General features: G+C 48.7%; 1 protein-coding gene across 1 annotated transcript in view; it reads right to left on the bottom strand.

The window, feature by feature from the left end:
* NOS1 (nitric oxide synthase 1) overlaps positions 1-16,915 on the bottom strand; it is a 93,269-nt gene that overhangs the window by 42,855 nt on the left and 33,499 nt on the right. Inside the window, exons 7-15 of the mRNA XM_037817229.1 lie at positions 14,884-15,025; positions 12,373-12,512; positions 10,689-10,863; positions 8,065-8,166; positions 6,364-6,558; positions 4,778-4,863; positions 2,020-2,164; positions 965-1,069; positions 378-436 (exon numbers count right to left, since the gene is read on the bottom strand). Of these exons, the coding sequence (XP_037673157.1) occupies positions 378-436; positions 965-1,069; positions 2,020-2,164; positions 4,778-4,863; positions 6,364-6,558; positions 8,065-8,166; positions 10,689-10,863; positions 12,373-12,512; positions 14,884-15,025 (1,149 nt within the window). The remainder of the gene's footprint in view (positions 1-377; positions 437-964; positions 1,070-2,019; positions 2,165-4,777; positions 4,864-6,363; positions 6,559-8,064; positions 8,167-10,688; positions 10,864-12,372; positions 12,513-14,883; positions 15,026-16,915) is intronic.

Consider the following 16,915-nt stretch of genomic DNA (forward strand, 5'->3'; position numbering starts at 1 on the left):
CTAGGGAAAGAAGCTCATGTCACTGATTTTGAATGTAGGTTTCTGAAAGGGGGAAATAATAAGCACTGATATTTACACAGTGCCCTTAAGTTTTCACAGGACTCTTACATCTATTTTCTATTTTGATTCTTACAAATTAGAAAGTTAAAGCAGGTATTAAAATCCCCAAGGATGGAAAAAGAAACTGAGGCACAAGACTGTGAAGAGACCAAAATATCCGCCCCAGTGCTAAGGGGACACCCACCCGCTAAACTCATCACAAATGGACCCTGGTCACAATCACCATCCAGAATGCAAATCTGAACCCCAGGGGCTGAAACACAATTTTCAGTTATTCCCAGAGGTGCCCTGTGACATCGGAGGGGTCATTTACTTACTTTCTTTCTTCCTGCATGGAGTTAGGGTGTCTCATTTCCATCAAAGCACAGCCAAATTTCTAGAGGTACAAAGAGATGGGTTAGATGTGAATTGTGTATTATTCAATCCTGAACAGGACTGGGCACTGATGCTCTGGGGTCCTGCTGGAAAAAGGGGAGCCTGAGGCCCTGGACCCAGGATGTCAGAGGTGGTCAGTGGCTCAGCTGCAGCCGCCCGTGGGAGGGTCAACTGTTTAAAGAACCATAGGCGTGGGCCCCCTAATCCTGGCGCACAACCCCTCTTTGTGGCCTTCTCTTTATAATGATATTATCCCCACTTCTTTCATCTGGGGGAAGGGACACCAAGCTCTTGACTGGAGTTTCCATCCCAAGCAACTTACTCAGGTGACATTTTCACTATGGCCAGCTAATCAGCGGGCACCAGCACAATTGTTCAGTGTTTGCATAACTTGGATCCATATGGTCTTTGAGGCACCGGGAGGGTTTGCTACTGAATAATAGGTGCAGGGAAAGGGTCCTGACTTCTGACTCCCGTTTTCTTCCCACTGATGGAACCCCATGCTGGGACAGAGGAACGCTCATCTCACCTCCCCATTCTCAGGGGGGTCCCCATTGCCAAACGTGCTGGTAACCACCAGAACCAACGTTTCGTGTTCCAGGTGCACGATGTCATATTCTTCCATGGACATCACCTGGGTGGGAGAAGGGGGAGAAGGGCGGGGAGGGAGAGGTAGGGAGGACGTGATAGGAGAGAGAAGAGGAGGAAGAGAACCAAAAGGGATGGGGGAAGGAGAAGACAAAAAGGGACAAGATGAGTCACTATTTCAACAGGCTCAAGTGGGTAGAGCTAAAATCTTTTTGGTAGGCTGGGACCTCACTAAGGTCACCGTGGCCTGAAGAACTGGGGGTAATGGTGAGGGGTTGGCTGCCTGCAGAGATCGATCTTGATTGAGACCTTTCGGCTTCTTATAACCAACTAACCCTGGAATCTTCTTTAATTAGGCTGAGGACGATGTGGCTGGACCATGGTTTAAGGACCAGGTCTTCTCTGACACTTTCCGAATTCTCCCTCTAGCAGCGCGAAAGACCTCAGCCAAACAGGCTCACGGTATCTGCCTTAGGGACAGACTGAGGCCCTATATCGTGACATCGCTTAAGCAACATTTCTCAAAGTAGGTTTAGGGAAACTGAGATGCTCCATGAAAATAAGTGATCCATGTTCAGATATGTTTGGGAAACATTTATATCGAACCCTGACCTCTTTTGGAGATTGTAATGCACACTTACAAATTAAAGGCTCTGAGAAGTCCTGCAGCAGAGAAAACTGTTGAACTGTGTTTAATGCAGTTTCCCAAACTCACATCTGAATTGCTTCTCATAAACCCTCTAACATTTTGTACTAGGGATGGGGATTTTTTTTGGGATCCCTGGACGTCTGAAGGGTTCTACAGGGAGAGGAGACTCACAGTTCCCTGAAATTTATGCAACTGTGTATGTGTGTATGTGCACGTGTGTATGCTTATGGGCATCTTCGGTTGTGCTCTCATCCATTCTCAAAGGGTTCTTCTCTGTTTGACTTTTCCCTCTCCCCTTCCCACACTAATTTATGGGGTCCTGGGAGCCAGCATTGCCTGCTACCCACCTTGGCGTCGAAAGCATGTTTGAAGATCTCACACAACGTCTTGGCATAGGCTTGTGATTTGCCCGTCTCTGTGGCATAGAGGATGGTCGCTTTGACCCTCTTGGCCATTGCCTGCCCCATCAGCTTGGCTGAGAACTTGACGGCTCTGGGAGGAAGAGGATGGAGAGGGAGAGTAGGAAATGGAGAAGGGAGAGAAGATGCTGGGTTGGGGCTTTGGGACAAGAACCATAATCCATGAACTATAACAGCAGAGAATTTACTCTCTTGATCTTTGTGGGTTTCACGGGTCCCTCGGAGACACTCGAAGATCCTGAGTCTAGGACTCTATTGTTTCCTTTATTAACCCCCCCAGGGTAACGGGTAACAAGTCATGTGCTGAAGCGATGGGTAAGCTTTGCTGGTTTGTTACTTGATTGGTTGACCCCAGTCTCAGGAACCTCGGTTTGCCAAGCATTGCCGCAAAAGATGATCGCTCATTCATTCTTTCGTTCACCAAATACTTGCTGGGTGCTTAGCTATGTGCTGGCATTGTCATAGGAGCTGAAGAACTTAGGGGACAGAGCTATGGACAAGGAGCTCTCATGGAGCTTATATGCTAGCGTGTGTGTGTGTGTGTGTGTGTGTGTGTGTGTAGGTGGGAGAGAGAGGAGAGAGAGAGACAGAAAGGATAGAGAAGAGACGGGAGAGGGGGGAGAAGAGAGAGAGGACAGAGAGAGAAAGAGAGACGGAGAAAGAGAGGGACAGAGAAGAGGGGGAGGGAGAGAGAGAAAGGGAGAGCGAATGAGAAGAGAACAGAGAGAGAGGAGAGAAGAGATGGAGGGAGAGAGAGGTACAGACAGAAAGGGAGAGAGAGGGAAAGAGATAGAGATAGATAGAAAGAGAAGAATAAATCATTAATAAATCAGCAGGCACTGAGTCAAAAGGGATTTTAGAGGTTTACGGGCTCACCAAGGGCGGGCCATGTCCAGTTTGTCCACAAATGCAGAACCAGTGTCTTGCACTGAGTCTGATGCCTAATAGGCACGAAATAAATATCCATCAAAAGAGGGAAGGAATTTTAAAGAAGCTGCCACTGGGAAGTTCAGTGTCAAGTCCAGGATCTTTCTAGCTAAAGGGTGAAGCCAGAACCAGTGCTCCTTCCCTTCTCCTGGAGCTGGGGGTCAGGGACAGTCGGGCTGAGGCCCCCAAGTACCTGAGCTGAAACCCTGAGCCAGCCTCTCTGTTCTACCCAGGAGTCTAAGTGTAGACAATTGCTAATTATCCCCCACCTGGGGACTGGCGGTGGTTAAGTCATCATATTTAGAATCAGGGAAACCACCCACGCTGCAGGAGCACTCTAAGCTAAGGGGGAGAAACAGAAGGGAATAAAAGGTGCCTGGAGGGTTCCCTTTGAAGGATCGAGCATAAAAATGCATCTATAATTAACTCCCATTGTTTCTACCCCAAACTCAAACTTAATAGTGCAATTAATGTTTTAGATTTCACCCTCCCGTCTTCCCCCGGAGTTGAATTGAACTGAAGCCAAAGGCTGTCTTCCCAGAGAAAACCTGTGAGCCTACCTTTAGGGGAAGGATGGCTGCTGCGGTGTTCTGGGGTGGCCGGAAGGTGGGCTTGGGGGAAGGAGAGAGAGAGGGAGGAGGAGAGTGGGAGGAGACCCCAGGCGAGACCCAGGTGAGTGTCCCCCCAGGTCCCACCAGCATCTTGTCACGGGGGTCTCTGGGTTCTGCAGGAAGTATGGCATCTGTGGGACGACTAGATGTCATGCGTCAAGGGCTGGACGTAAAGGGGCTGAGGAGAGGGAGCCGGTAGTTAAGTGTACACCCATCTCCACTGCCAGTGAGTTGGCTCCAAACAGGGGTCTCTGCTGAGTGGAAGAGTGGGATTCTCTTCAGGCAAAAGGCTGACATCCCATGGAATCATCTCAGTTGCCCCCACCCTACTCATCTGCTTGTCCTGGGAAATTCAACCCAGAAGCCCTTCCTCTCCCCTCCTTACTCAGTTACATCTTACTCGTCTCACTCTTCAGCTCAGTTTTCCTCACGGAAGCCCTCCCTGATGCCCAAACTGTCAAGTTCCTATTTCAGACTTTCCCTGATGGCACTTGTGGCAGCTGCAGAATCACCTAGGTCTGTGTGATTCTTTGACAAGTGAATGTGTGTGAGCTTCATGAGGGCAGAGACACTTCTGTTTGGCTCACCATGCTCCCCCTGGAGCCTAGCACAGCACCCGGTATACAGTAAGCACTCAATACTTACTTGTTGGCTAAATGAATGAATGAGTGAGTGAGTGAGTGCAGTTAGAGTCCAGCTCTGGACCAGAGTGCCCTCCGGGCAGTGGGGTGCTGGAGCCGGCTCGTCCCAGCCCTTCCCAACTCGGGGTTCAGGGACTTCCTGGGAGTAGCAAGAAACTGGCCATGGTGGGCTATTTACAACAGGGAAAGTGGCAAACGTTACAAATCAAGGCGTTATGATCGTTGGTGGTGGTGGTGATAGCAGGAGCCAGTTTGCAAGCACACTACCGCCTCCTGGGAAGGAAGTCTGAAAACCGGGGTGAGGAAAGCGAGGCTGAAAATAAGGCAGGTTGCAGCAACATGAGAAACCCAGCCTTCCAGACAAAGAAGGCACAAAGGGGTTGCAGGGAAAGGAGAAATCACATCATTTGGGAGGTCAGAGGGAGCTGGCCATCTGCCCCGACTCCTTTCCTAGGGCTCCCTGAATCTGTGGGAACCCCCCCTCCCCGCCCACTGCAAGAGACTCACTCCGCCAGCTTCTTGAAGCCGATGGCCCGCCGCTTTGTAGGGGTCCCGTTTGTGCCTTTCCAGACGTGGGTGTTCCAGGGATCAGGCTGGAAAGAGGACAGAGGTCACTGCAGTGAGGGAAGGTGGCTCTTCCTGGGAGATGCTCACGACTCCCTGGGGGGCCTGTGGCCACCCAGCCACACCAGCTCTCAGCCCTCGAAGGGAGTGATTCTGCACAGGGGCCCAGGCCCCCCACATCACCCCACTAGACTGTCCCTCCCAGCCTCCAGCCCCTCTCCAACACCATTCTCCTGACCCGACTACTCATGTCATCTCGTTTAGTTTCTCAGCAGACACGCACTAATTTGATACTTCAAATATGGCTAGAGTGAATTGAGATATGCTCTAAGCATAAAACACACACTAAAATTTAAAACTGACTGCAAAAGAAGAACATGAAATATCTCAAAATAATTTTTATATTGATTGCACATTGAAATGATAATATTTTGGATTTATGTGTTAGAATTAGCCTCACCTCTTTTTTCTTATTTTTTAAAAATGTGGCTCCTAGAAAATTTTAAGTTGTTGATATGACTTGTGTTATAATTTCTACTGGACCACCCTGAACTAGGAGGTAATTTCGCTTCAGGCAGGAACTAAGTAATCGACTGAGTTTTATGAGATACTAAGATATACATGCTTATCCTACCCATCCCATCATATTTTGGAGATGCTTTTCTGCAATGCCTAACATAGTAGGTCTTCCCTCTGTCCGCTGGTTGATTGGCCCCAGTGGTAGATGCCTATGTCTCCTGGGCATTTGGGAAGAACTAGGGTGCCCCAACTAACTCCCCCAGGTGTAGTGCATTAGGTTTCTCAGGGTCAGGGTAAAATGTGGGAGCTGGAAGGTGCCACATGGATCACACTGGGGCCCCCCACTTTGGCTTATAGATGCAGAGGTGTATACTGAGTGTGGCCCAGTGGCCCTGCCAAGGCCACACCTCCCTAGAGGGCAAGGCAGGACTTAGCCCAATGCCCTGACTGCCAAATCAGCCCTCTTTCTATTCACCAGCTCCTCCCAACAGCCCAACCTCGGGCATAATTACTACAGGTAACGTTGGCCTTGTCACTGCACCCCAGCCTGTCACCTCCCTGGCTGTCTGGACACTCAGGGACCCCTTCCTTCCTGCAGTCAATTACAAGAATGGTTAATGGCATTGAGCATTTCCTCTGCATCAGGCACTGCGCTCACCACTTCTACATGCATTCATTCATTCATTCATTCATTCAATTATCTAACAACCGGAGGTCTGATTATCCTCATTTTACAGACCAGGAAATTGAGACAAAGGGAGGTCATACAACTTGCTTCAATCAGCCAGGAAGTGGCGGAGCTGGACTTCAAGCCCACACAGTCTGGATATAGAAAGCACACTTTTTCAAAGGAACCCCTCTTTTTGGACGGGGGCTTTCCTGGGACACTGACATCATTCCCAGGACTGGCTACATTCAGCTTCCGGGCTCTCCCAGGCCAGGTGGGGCCTGCAGAGCAGAGGGGAGGCTGGGGGGGGGGGGGGGTCACAGAGGCGGGCGCGGGGCCGGACCTGGTATTCGAAGGAGGGCGTGAGCCGGTAGTTGAGCATCTCCTGGTGGAAGACGGGGGTGATGCTGCCGGACATGGGGGGCACAATCCACACCCAGTCGGCCGGGCAGCCTCCCCGGCAGCGGTACTCGTTCTCCATGTGCTTGATGAAGGACTCGGTGGCTGAGTGGTGGTCCACGATGGTCACTTTGTCGCTCTGCAAGAGGGAGGGAGGACAAGGGTTCCGGAGGTAAGAGAAGCTCGGGCATCTCGGGACTCCCTCCCCCTTAGAGCCGCGTTTCCCAAAGTGTGGTCCCGGGAAGAATTTCGGCAGCGGAAGCGAGATAGTGATTCTCTCTGCACGTCCCTTCCCATCTTTCTGATTAACCAACGGAGAAAGTCTCAGCCTGGTGCTAACATGTCTTTCACCTCGCTATGGCTAAACTTCTTCCCCAGTCTCTTAGTCTTTGGCAGAGAGAGAGAGAGAGAGCAGGTTTCAGAACCTCAGCCATGTCTACCTAGAATTTGACATCTTTGTTTGGTTTTCATCGTGTATTTTTGTTTATTTAACTTTTCAATTACCTTCTATTTATGGCAACTGACACTGGCTCTCTGTTTGTGGTGGGGATACAAAATCCTCTTGAAATAAACATTCTTAAGGAAGAAAAGTGAGTCCATTAAAAATCAAACAAGTAAATCCCAGCAGAAGGGGGTGGAGTGAGTGTCGGGAACCAGCTGTAGACCTGCTCTGACTGGCTTGTTCAGATTCACACCTTATCTGAGCAGCCAGCAGTTTCTCTCTTTGCCCACAAAGCCTTGTGCCCTTCCTGCACGTAAAAACAAAAACCACCCGCTTCACTTTAATCTCTACCATTTTGGGCTCACGAGTCTTCGGACTCCACTTTCCCACCAGACCACCAAGCCATACTCCATCACTTCAGCTGCGGAAACCTCACTTCCCCCAAGGTCGAGAGTGGAGGGAGACAGCCCCCAAATCCCTCGTGCAGGCTCAGCCTGTGATATTCTTCAGGGCACCCATTCTCTCCACTCCTGATGGTTTATAGTCACATCTACCTGGGGTTGGACTGCAGATTTTCATTCCCTTGTCTGAGCATGCTTTCCATGGACATCTGTGGGCTTCTAGCTTCTTAGACTCCAGGCACCTGAAGACAGAGCTGGTCCCTATTCTATAGAGTGACCTCTGACATACAGGTCTCCCGATTTACCTAGAATCTCGGTTTATGCCCACTGTCCCGGCATCATTATTTACAGTGGCTCCCTTTTGCTCCGAAAAGTGTCCCGGTTCGGATGATAAAATTTAAAGCCATCCTATTATAACATCATCTAGCATGAAGCCACATGCATTTATGGACTTATACGTTTCTGATGCTGATGATGGTTATTTATCACTGTTATGTGATTGGCTGAGTCCCAAAGAGATGGCAAGACACAGAAGATTCTTGCCATCTTGGTTCTAAAGAATCGTAAGCCACAAACTGGGAACAACCCCTTGCCCCCATCTGTTCTTCCCTTTGTCTGACGGTACAAGATCAGCCTTGGAGAGGAAGGCATGCACTAGCAGAAGTAGAACACGCTAGGGGATGGGCACCCCCAGGAGGTGTTTTCTGGCTGCTCTGTCTCTTGGTCCTCTGCAGCTAAGGCCTGAGAAGGTCTTTGTGCCCATCTAAAAATCTGAGAGCCAGGACGTGTGCCCTGGGGCTACCTGGAAGCTGTAGAGAACTGCGATGTTGATCTCCACCAGTGCCTGGTCCTTCCACAGGGAGGACGTCTTCCGCATGTCCAAGTTCATCTTCTTGGCCACTTCCTGAAAGGGGAAGGAGACACGGACTCTCAAGCTGGGCCATCTCTGCACTCCACACTCAGGAGGGTCAGGGCTGGTGTCATTCACTAATTCCTCAGAAATCGATCAACTCATTCACAGATGGGTTGGCCCCCTCACTCATTCTAAAGAATTTTTGAGGAAAAACTGCAGTTCTGGTAGGCCCCTTTTATTATAGAGCCTATATGTTCTAGTGGGGGACAGACGCAGTTAATAGTATGATGAGTCGTAATTCCTATGAAGAAAATAAAATAGGGAAGAGGGAATGTGTGACAAAGGGATACAGGAGCAGGGCTAATTCTACCGGTGGTCAGTGAAGGCTCACTGAAGGACTGGCAGATAAATTGAGACTTAAATGATGAGAAGAAGCAAGATGTTCACTGATCTGAGGAGGGAATGTTCTGGGCAGGGAGAAAAGCAAGTGCAAAGGCCCCAAGGTGAGATCCAGCTTGGGCTGTCTGAGATGCGTAAGAGGCCAGTGTGCTTGCAGAGCAGCGAGCCAAGAGAGATGGACAGGAGGGTGAGGCAGGGCCAGATTGTGCAGACCCGGCAGGCTGTGCCAGGAGTCAGGTTTTTATTCCAAATGTGATAAGGAGTCTTTGGAGGGTTTGAAGCAGAGGCGTGGGCCTGGGAGTGAAGTACTCTGATTTCCATTTGGAAAGGCTCCCATCCGTCTTGTTCCACTCCTGGAATGGCCACAACTTGGAATAGAGGTCAGGGGAGCTCTGAGCTCATGGAGACACCTGTCTGACTCCATCGGACAGTACAGGAAACTGAGGCTCAGAGAGGAGCATGGACTTACCCAGGATCCACACACGGGGGGTCAGCGCTGGAGTCCGGGGAGACCCCTCATGTACCAGACCTGGGGAACCACTACCCAACTAGCTGACTCCTTTAGCAAAACCACTTGGAAGAAACAAGCCACGCTAAAGCAGGATCTGATATCAGGAACAGAGAAGACCCAGTAGCACATTCATTAATTAAAGCCCTGCTTTTTACTTCCTCTGTCAGTTCTAGCCACTTGTGGGAATCCAGGTCTCATTACAGAGTTAAGAATGTAAGAAATTTTCAGATTTGGATAAATTGCTTCCCAGACTCAGCTGCCAACATTTGCACATAATGACAGTAGGAATTATGTACAGTCGGCTGGGGTGGGACACTCATTTAAGCCACCCCCCGTGACTACTCTTTGAACCAAAGGGTAAGGAAAGATCATGAAAGTGGATTTATTAATTCAGTCTTTGAGGCTAGGATGTGAGGTTCTCTTTGGGGTCTTTAACTGACGCATATGCGGAAAGTAAGAATTTGATGCTTTCTAGGAATACATGAAAAATTTGAGTTATTTAATGAAAGAGGAAAATATGTACAGCCAGTCATGCTGCTTTTGTTATTTATATGGCTTTATTTTGGTAAAAGAAATAAAGAAATTAGTTGCAGGAAAAAAAAAGCCTATATGACTTCCCCAAATGCAACTTGAGCCACATCTATGGATGTTGCCTGAAATGTCTTTTCCTTTCTTGCCATGTTTGTACAGATCAGGGGCCGTGCACTAGAATCACCTGGGGAGTTCTGAAAAACCCCGATGCCCAGGCCCCACCCCAGACCAGTTAAACCAGAATCACAGCGAGGAGGACTTGGGCCTCAGAAAGCTCGCCAGGTAATCTCCATGTGCAGCAAGGCTGAGAACCACTGACATCTGTTTTTCTAGGGTGACACCAGTGGATCATGACAACATAAACCCAATGCCTGGTTCTGAGTTCTAATCTTGGCTATGCGTCTTATTCGCCACGTGACTTAGGCTCATTGGCTCAGTTTTCTGTTTTTTGGTGCTCTCTTTGGAAACAAGGCCAATAGCAGCAAACTATTGTTAGGAACATCATTTGCTGACAAAAACACAGCAATCCGGATGCTTTCACCAACGTCAAGCTTCAGGAAGTACTGCACCCAGCACCCTTCAGCAGGTGAAGATGACTCACCTGGGGAGGGAATCAGACTCTCCACTGAGAAATGCTTGTGGTGGGAACTGCTGCCAACCCTTCTCCCTTGTTTTTTAGTAAAGAGACCAAAAAAGTCCCAAGTTTGTAGGTCATCCTAAACCCTTCTAACAAGTGTAGCAGAGCGGTCAGGAGCATGGCCTATAAAGCCAGGCTGGGTTTGCCTCCCAGCTCTGCCACTCGCTGGCTGTGACTTCGAGCTCATCTCTTCATCTCCCCGAAAAGCTCCAGCTTCCTCATCTGTAAAAGGGACATTCTCCCAGCACCTACCTCAAGGGGGTGGTGAGAATTAAATGAGAATATAATACATGCAAAGAGCCTAGCACACACTGTCTGCTCTAAGCGTTGGCTACTATTATCACCATGCATGACACAGATGCCTCCAGAATTGCCAGGATCACAGGTTCTGTTCTAACCCCTTCCATCTCCAAGCTCCAGAGCCCTGCTGGGGAAGGAGTACCAGGCCCACCCCCCTTCTCTGGGCTTCCCCTTCGTGGGGACCAGATACTGCACCTCCAGGATGTTGTAGCGTGAATTGTCACAGTAGTCGCGGACGCCAATCTCCGTGCCCATGTACCAGCCACTAAAGGGGCAGGCGCTGAACTCCAGGCCGCCAATCTCCAGAAGCATGTTGGACACTGCGGGGAGGCCGTACCACTTCAAGCCCAGGCTCTTGAACCACTCGAACCTGCAGAGAGCAACACAGCCCGGCTCACGTGGGGTAGGAGGCTCATGGGCAGACACACGTACATAGGATATCCTCATTCTGGTGATGCTGAAATGCAAGAGACTGAAGGGGACCAGGTGGGAACCTGATTCCTGGGCCCCTCTTCAGACCTGTGTCATTGCACAGTGCACAGCTGGGGCCAGAGAATGTGCATTTTAAACAAGTCTCCCAGGTGATTCTGATGGCCAGCCAGGCCTGGGGGCTACCGCCTTGGGCTGCCAAATTTATCTTCTAAATCCATTCTGAAAGTTAGCCCAGGAGGAAGTGTGGGACCTCATTCTCCCCCAACCTCAGGGCCTTTGCAAGGGCAGTTCCTGCCTCCTGCAAGCTTCTCTCCTCCTTCTTTGCCTGTTCAGCTTTTACTCATACTTTAATTCTCAGCTAAAATGTCACTTACTCTGGGAAGTCTTCCCGGATGCCCAGTCTGGGTGGGGTCAGGGGATGACATGCTTCTGGGCACCAGGCATGAGCTTTCCTTTGCAGCACTTTGTTGCAATGAAGTGGTTGAGTAATTTTACATACAAAATCATCTCCTTGGGACCATAAGTGTCATGGAGGCAGGGACCATGTAGCTCTAAAGCTAGTACAATGCCTGGCTCAGAGCAGGGAACCATAAGACGTGTCGAAAGAACAAATGAATAGATAAATGTGTGCAGGCCAAGTTTCACTAAGAAGGCTGGGCAAGTTCCCCGGTACCAGATAAGAGTGTGGGAGCCTCAGACAATTGCTCGCTCTCCAGGGGCTGGGACTACAGCAAGGCAAGTCAGGAACTTACACTGCTGCAAAATTTAAGGGGGTGCCAACAAACTCATTACTCAAGATACATAATTGTATTTATTTATTCATCTACTGTATATTAATGCAATATTTAAAGAATCTAGATTAACGCAAAAACAAATTCACGAGGAACAAAATATTGACATTTTAGACAAAGACAGGAGCTGACCCTGCATTTGTAGGGCTCAGCTCTCTTGTCTCAACCTAACGACAGATCCTGAGTTTGATATTTTTGATCATGGATATTTTTCAGCATGAATTTTTAAAATTAATTTTGATTTTTAAAAATACTGCATGGTAATATTATTTGTCCCAATGAATGAGTTTTTTTGGTGCCCCTTTAAATTTTGCACTGAGGCTACTGCCTTACATTAGATTTGCTTCACTCTTAAAGCCCAAATACTGCTCCTGCTGAGGGTTCCACAGCTTGCAGCTCTTTCCTGGCTCCAAAATTCCTTTAGACCTTCCAACCCAAAGGTCTGGATAAAGGGCAGATACTTGCTGAGAGATTACAATGCAGAAAAGCGAGGACCAACCGATTCGTGAGAAAGCCCATCCCACCCAGGCCTGGGGTGCGGATACGGTCCAGGACCCCTTTTCCAACCTCCATCTGGGCTGGAGAGAGAGCCAAGATGTGCAGGCATGGGAAGAAGAGCCCCGGCAAATCCACCCACCCTCTCCAGCCCCTCTTACTTGGGGTGCCTGATGGGCACCTCCAACACCAGCTCTGGCGGGATCTGGAAGAGCTCTGGGTCGTGGCCGTTGGCCTGCAGCAGCAGCGGCAGGATGTCGAAGCGGCCTCTCGGGGGCTTCCAGCCCTGCTGTATGCAAATCTGCAACCAGACGGAGCATGGGGTCAGGTCACCCGGCCCCGGACCCTCCGAACGCTTTGGGCGTAGGGGAAGGGGCACGGTGAGCCCCATGCCTGCCATCGGCAGCCCCTTCCTCTGGAGGACCTCAGGCCATGTCACCTCCTTCATCAGTCCTCCCTGCCACCACGTCATCAGTGTGACTTCTCCATGGTCCCCTGCAACTGGGGTGCAAACCTTCCTGCAGCCCTGCACAGCCTCAGGTGTTCCGTGTCTTTCTTGCCCACTGGGAACTCCCAGAGGCCCGGGGCTGAACTGTATTGCAGCATCTGCTGCACCCTCAGCTCCTCCTGGCACACTGGGGGTGACAGCTCTGTAAATGCTTGCAGTGGGTGCCACAAGATAAGGAGAAAGTGTCCTGAATTTGACTGGGGTTGGGGCATGTGTCAGAATCAGAAGATTAGACGCGTTTGCTTAGAGCAGCTCTGTCCAATAGAATGCCAGCCATGTGTGTAATTTAAAATTTTCTAGTAGCCACATTGAAAAAGTAAAAATAAGGTTAATTATATATTCATTTAAACAATATATGTTTATTTAACTTATATTTAATAATCTATGAGTAAGTTATTAAAATATTAATATATTTTAATAACATGTTTAACATTAAATATATTTATTAACCCCCAAAATAGATTGAATAGATGTAACATATAACACATATATTACAATGCTAATCTAATTTCAATATCACTATACTATCGTGCTAATTTATTAATGATAAATTAATAAATTAATATTAATAAATTTAATACTATATTCAACATTACAATTAAGTATATAATATATAAAATTAATTATATTATATAAATATACTTCTATATAAAAGTAAAATGTTTAAAGTGTAAAATATAATGTATAAAATGTAAAAATAGATGAAAAATTAATAATATAAAAATTAAATATGTATTAATAGAGATAGTATCAACTCAATATATTCACAAAGTTATCATTTCAACATGTAGTCTATTTAAAAATTATTAATGCAGCATTTTACTTCTTTTGGTACAAATCCACCAGATCTGGTGTATATTTTTTACACTTATAGCACGTCTCAGTTTTGACTCATCACATTTCAAGGACTCAGTAGCCACATATGGTGAGTGGTTATAGTACGAGATAGTGCAGGGCTAGAGGGTTTTATAAGATATAATTACGTGGTTCTGTTTGCAAGGATCCTTTATGTTGTGTTAGTAGAAAGAGGAAGCCCTAAATCGTGGCTCAGGAGAACGTGCCTTGGTCAGCGAGGTTTCTGGAGACAGCATGCGAGGAGGAGGCCGTGGTGCCTGTGTTCTGATGACCCCAAGGGCAAGGCCAGCCAAGCACACAGCAGCGTTCTGCCAAGTGGAGCACAGCGTCTGGCTGAGACGAAAACTGCACAGGTGCCACTCCTGGTTGCCCTGGTTACAGCCCCCTCCTCACGATAATCACATTATAATTAAAAAAAAAAAAGTCACATGCAAATGAAGTCAAAGACAAGGAGGGAGTGGAGCCACCCTCGGCTGTGCCAGCTCCATCCTGGACGAGGCATCCGGGTGGAGCTCGAGGGAAGCTTGAATAAAGGACAAAGATAGAGCTCAAGTGGGGATGGTTGGGTGGTAAATAAAAGGGGGTATGAAGACTGTGTGCTTGAGATCATTCTGGATCTGGGGCCTGCCTGTGCCATCTCCTACAGGCATAGTCGGTGCAAGCTACCAGGCCTCACCTGTTCTACCTGTCTGCATCACCACCTTGGAGGAATCCTGGGTGGGGGGAGGTAGTGGCATTCTTTTTTTTCTGGTGGCTCTTATGAATCGACTTGGGTCACCAGCAATGGAGGGGTTGAGTGGGTAGAATCAGTGGGACTGAAGATCAACAGCTTGTTGTATAAACAAATGAATGAATGAATGAAAGAGGTTTGACATGTCACCCCACTCAGAAGAGGCGGATGCCAGACGCAGCTTCCATCCGTCAGCTCCTCTCCTGGTGGGAGAAGCAAGCTCCGGGCTGGGACGCAGATTTGGACTGTGATTCTAGCTTTCCCTCTACTCATCTAGAAACCTTGGCTAACTCACTTGGCCTCTGTGAGACTCAGTCTACCCATCTTTAAGACGGAACAGTAGTTCCCATGGTGACGGTCAGGTGAGGTAATGACATGAAAGGGTCCAAGTGGCCAGCTGTTGGAGACCCAGAAGGAAGGGGGCTCAGCCAAGCAGAGCAGAGGTCTGGAGAAGTTACTTGCTGCCCTGCTGCAGGCTTCTCCCTTGCTGATAACATGAAGATAAGAGGTCTGTGGATAATGACAGTTGGGGGGATGAGGTCCCAGGTGCAGGGGCTGGAAGCACACACATTCTCTCACCTCTGTGAACTCCACGTTGCCTGGGTCCCCCAGGATGGAGCCATCGGGCTGCTTGTAGCCAGCATAGCGGATGAGCTGCGCGTTCCAGACTCTGAAGTCATGTTTGCCGTCTGTCCTCTGGGGAAATATGGTGATGGCAGACCTGTGACAGAGAGAGGGGGACGCCTGGCATCAGGACAGGACCTGTACCTTAAGGACACACAGGTCAACAACTGCTTGAGGCCCCCAGGGTGGATTACATCTGTGCCAAGGGCTGATGGAGAAGCTGTTGGAAGGGAGTGCCTTGGTCTAGTTTCTCCATCAGTATCACGGGCTGAGGTCCCCTGCTAGCTCGCTGATGGAAGGAGAATGCTTCTCTAGCTGGAGGCCGTTAAATAATATTGGCTTGGGTCACACGGTTCAAGGTTACCTCATGCCGGGACCTCTTGCCACCTAGACTTCCCTGTCCCATCAGTGGACTGCATCCTGGGCAACAGGAAACACTGTCCTGGCTTGTGCCAACATGGGACACGTGGACATAGCCTAGGTCCAATCACTGCTCATGGATCTTCTCCCACATATATTACTGCCCCAGGACACTAGCACCTGCTGGTCTCCTGGCCTGGAATGCGCTCTCTGCTGTCAAGTTCAAGGCCCAACTCAAATCTGCTTTCTCCAAACAGCATCCTGCACCTCATCCAGCTCACAATGACTTATTTTTTTCTGAGCACATTTTTTTTTTTAGGTCTTACTCTCTATACAATTCAATATAGAATTAAATACTGCAAGTGTGTGGCATCACACTTGGGGGTTAGTACATCACTAACATCTATGCGTAATCACAGAGTCAAAAGTACTTTTGAAAATCTCCTAGCAAAGGCACCATATTGGAGATGAACACAGAGTGAGTCAAATAGCCAGTTTTCCCACCAGCGTTAAAACGCATTGCTGTTTCTTTGAGCACCAGATAAAGGGTGTTGTGTAATATATACATAAAAGCATGTTTAGAAACACAAGAATCACACACTGTGGGGTGTGAGGCTCCCTCTGCGTGCGGGATGCGAGGCCAACCAAGGAAATTGAACACATTTCTGCCTCCCATCTCCCACTTCTCCTAAGCATAATCTCACTGAATGGCAAGTTGAGTGTCCTGCACTGTTTGAATTACATCTCTCTCTCCTTCCTTTCCTCCTTGCCTTCCTCCTTCTTTTATGTATAGATCATTTCTATACATGCTATACAGTCTCTGAATGCCTTCTCATCATTTCCAAACATGTAGTTTAGAACATTTTTAAAAAATTAGCTGAATGCTTTCTTTAATAAAAGATACCGTGATGCCCTCTAACAGCTAACTGGAAAAAGTGGAGGTCTACTGGCTAAAGCAGGGGATCTGGGGCCAACAGCCCCACCTGCCCAGCCTGTGGTACTGGCCACATCATCTCCTCACAGCACCATCTGAGAATCACCAAGAGAGTCCATAAGCAATTTGAGGGTTGAGGTCTCTTTTGCAAGAGACCTAAGTATCAACCCTCCATCTAGTCCCTGGGCTTAGATTACAGGCCCTTTTCCTACAGATGGACTTAGCTGGCAAACACTGTTTACTTCTTAAGGAAGACTCAATATCCAAGGGAACCCATGCTTCATGCCAATAAGCCACTTCATCAGCTCAGTGTGGCCCAGGGGATTGTGGGAATATCCCCGCAGTGGCCCCAAGATGGGGCTGGTCCTGAGCAGCTGGGAACTGATATTGGAGCAGGAATGAGTGAGCACGATGAACAAGTGAACCCGGCTGTCTGTGGGGCCCCAGCTGTCCCTTCCAGCAGCTTCTCTCCCAGCGTGGAAGCTACCAGCCCACACAGGTGCCTTCCTGCCTTGGCCTGTTCTCCCTGGGGCTTTGTTCTGTGTCCTGGGGCCAGAGGAGTCCGAGGTGTGGATTGGCTTGGTGGAATGTGAAAGAGCAGTCCCCAGAGCAGCAGGAAGGAAAACTGCCTTTCAACCAAGAAGATTCTGAGGTGGCTCCAGGCAACAGAGCAGGGGGTGGTAAAAACAGATC

Source organism: Choloepus didactylus, chromosome 23, assembly GCF_015220235.1.
Source record: "Choloepus didactylus isolate mChoDid1 chromosome 23, mChoDid1.pri, whole genome shotgun sequence".
NCBI lineage: Eukaryota > Metazoa > Chordata > Mammalia > Pilosa > Megalonychidae > Choloepus > Choloepus didactylus.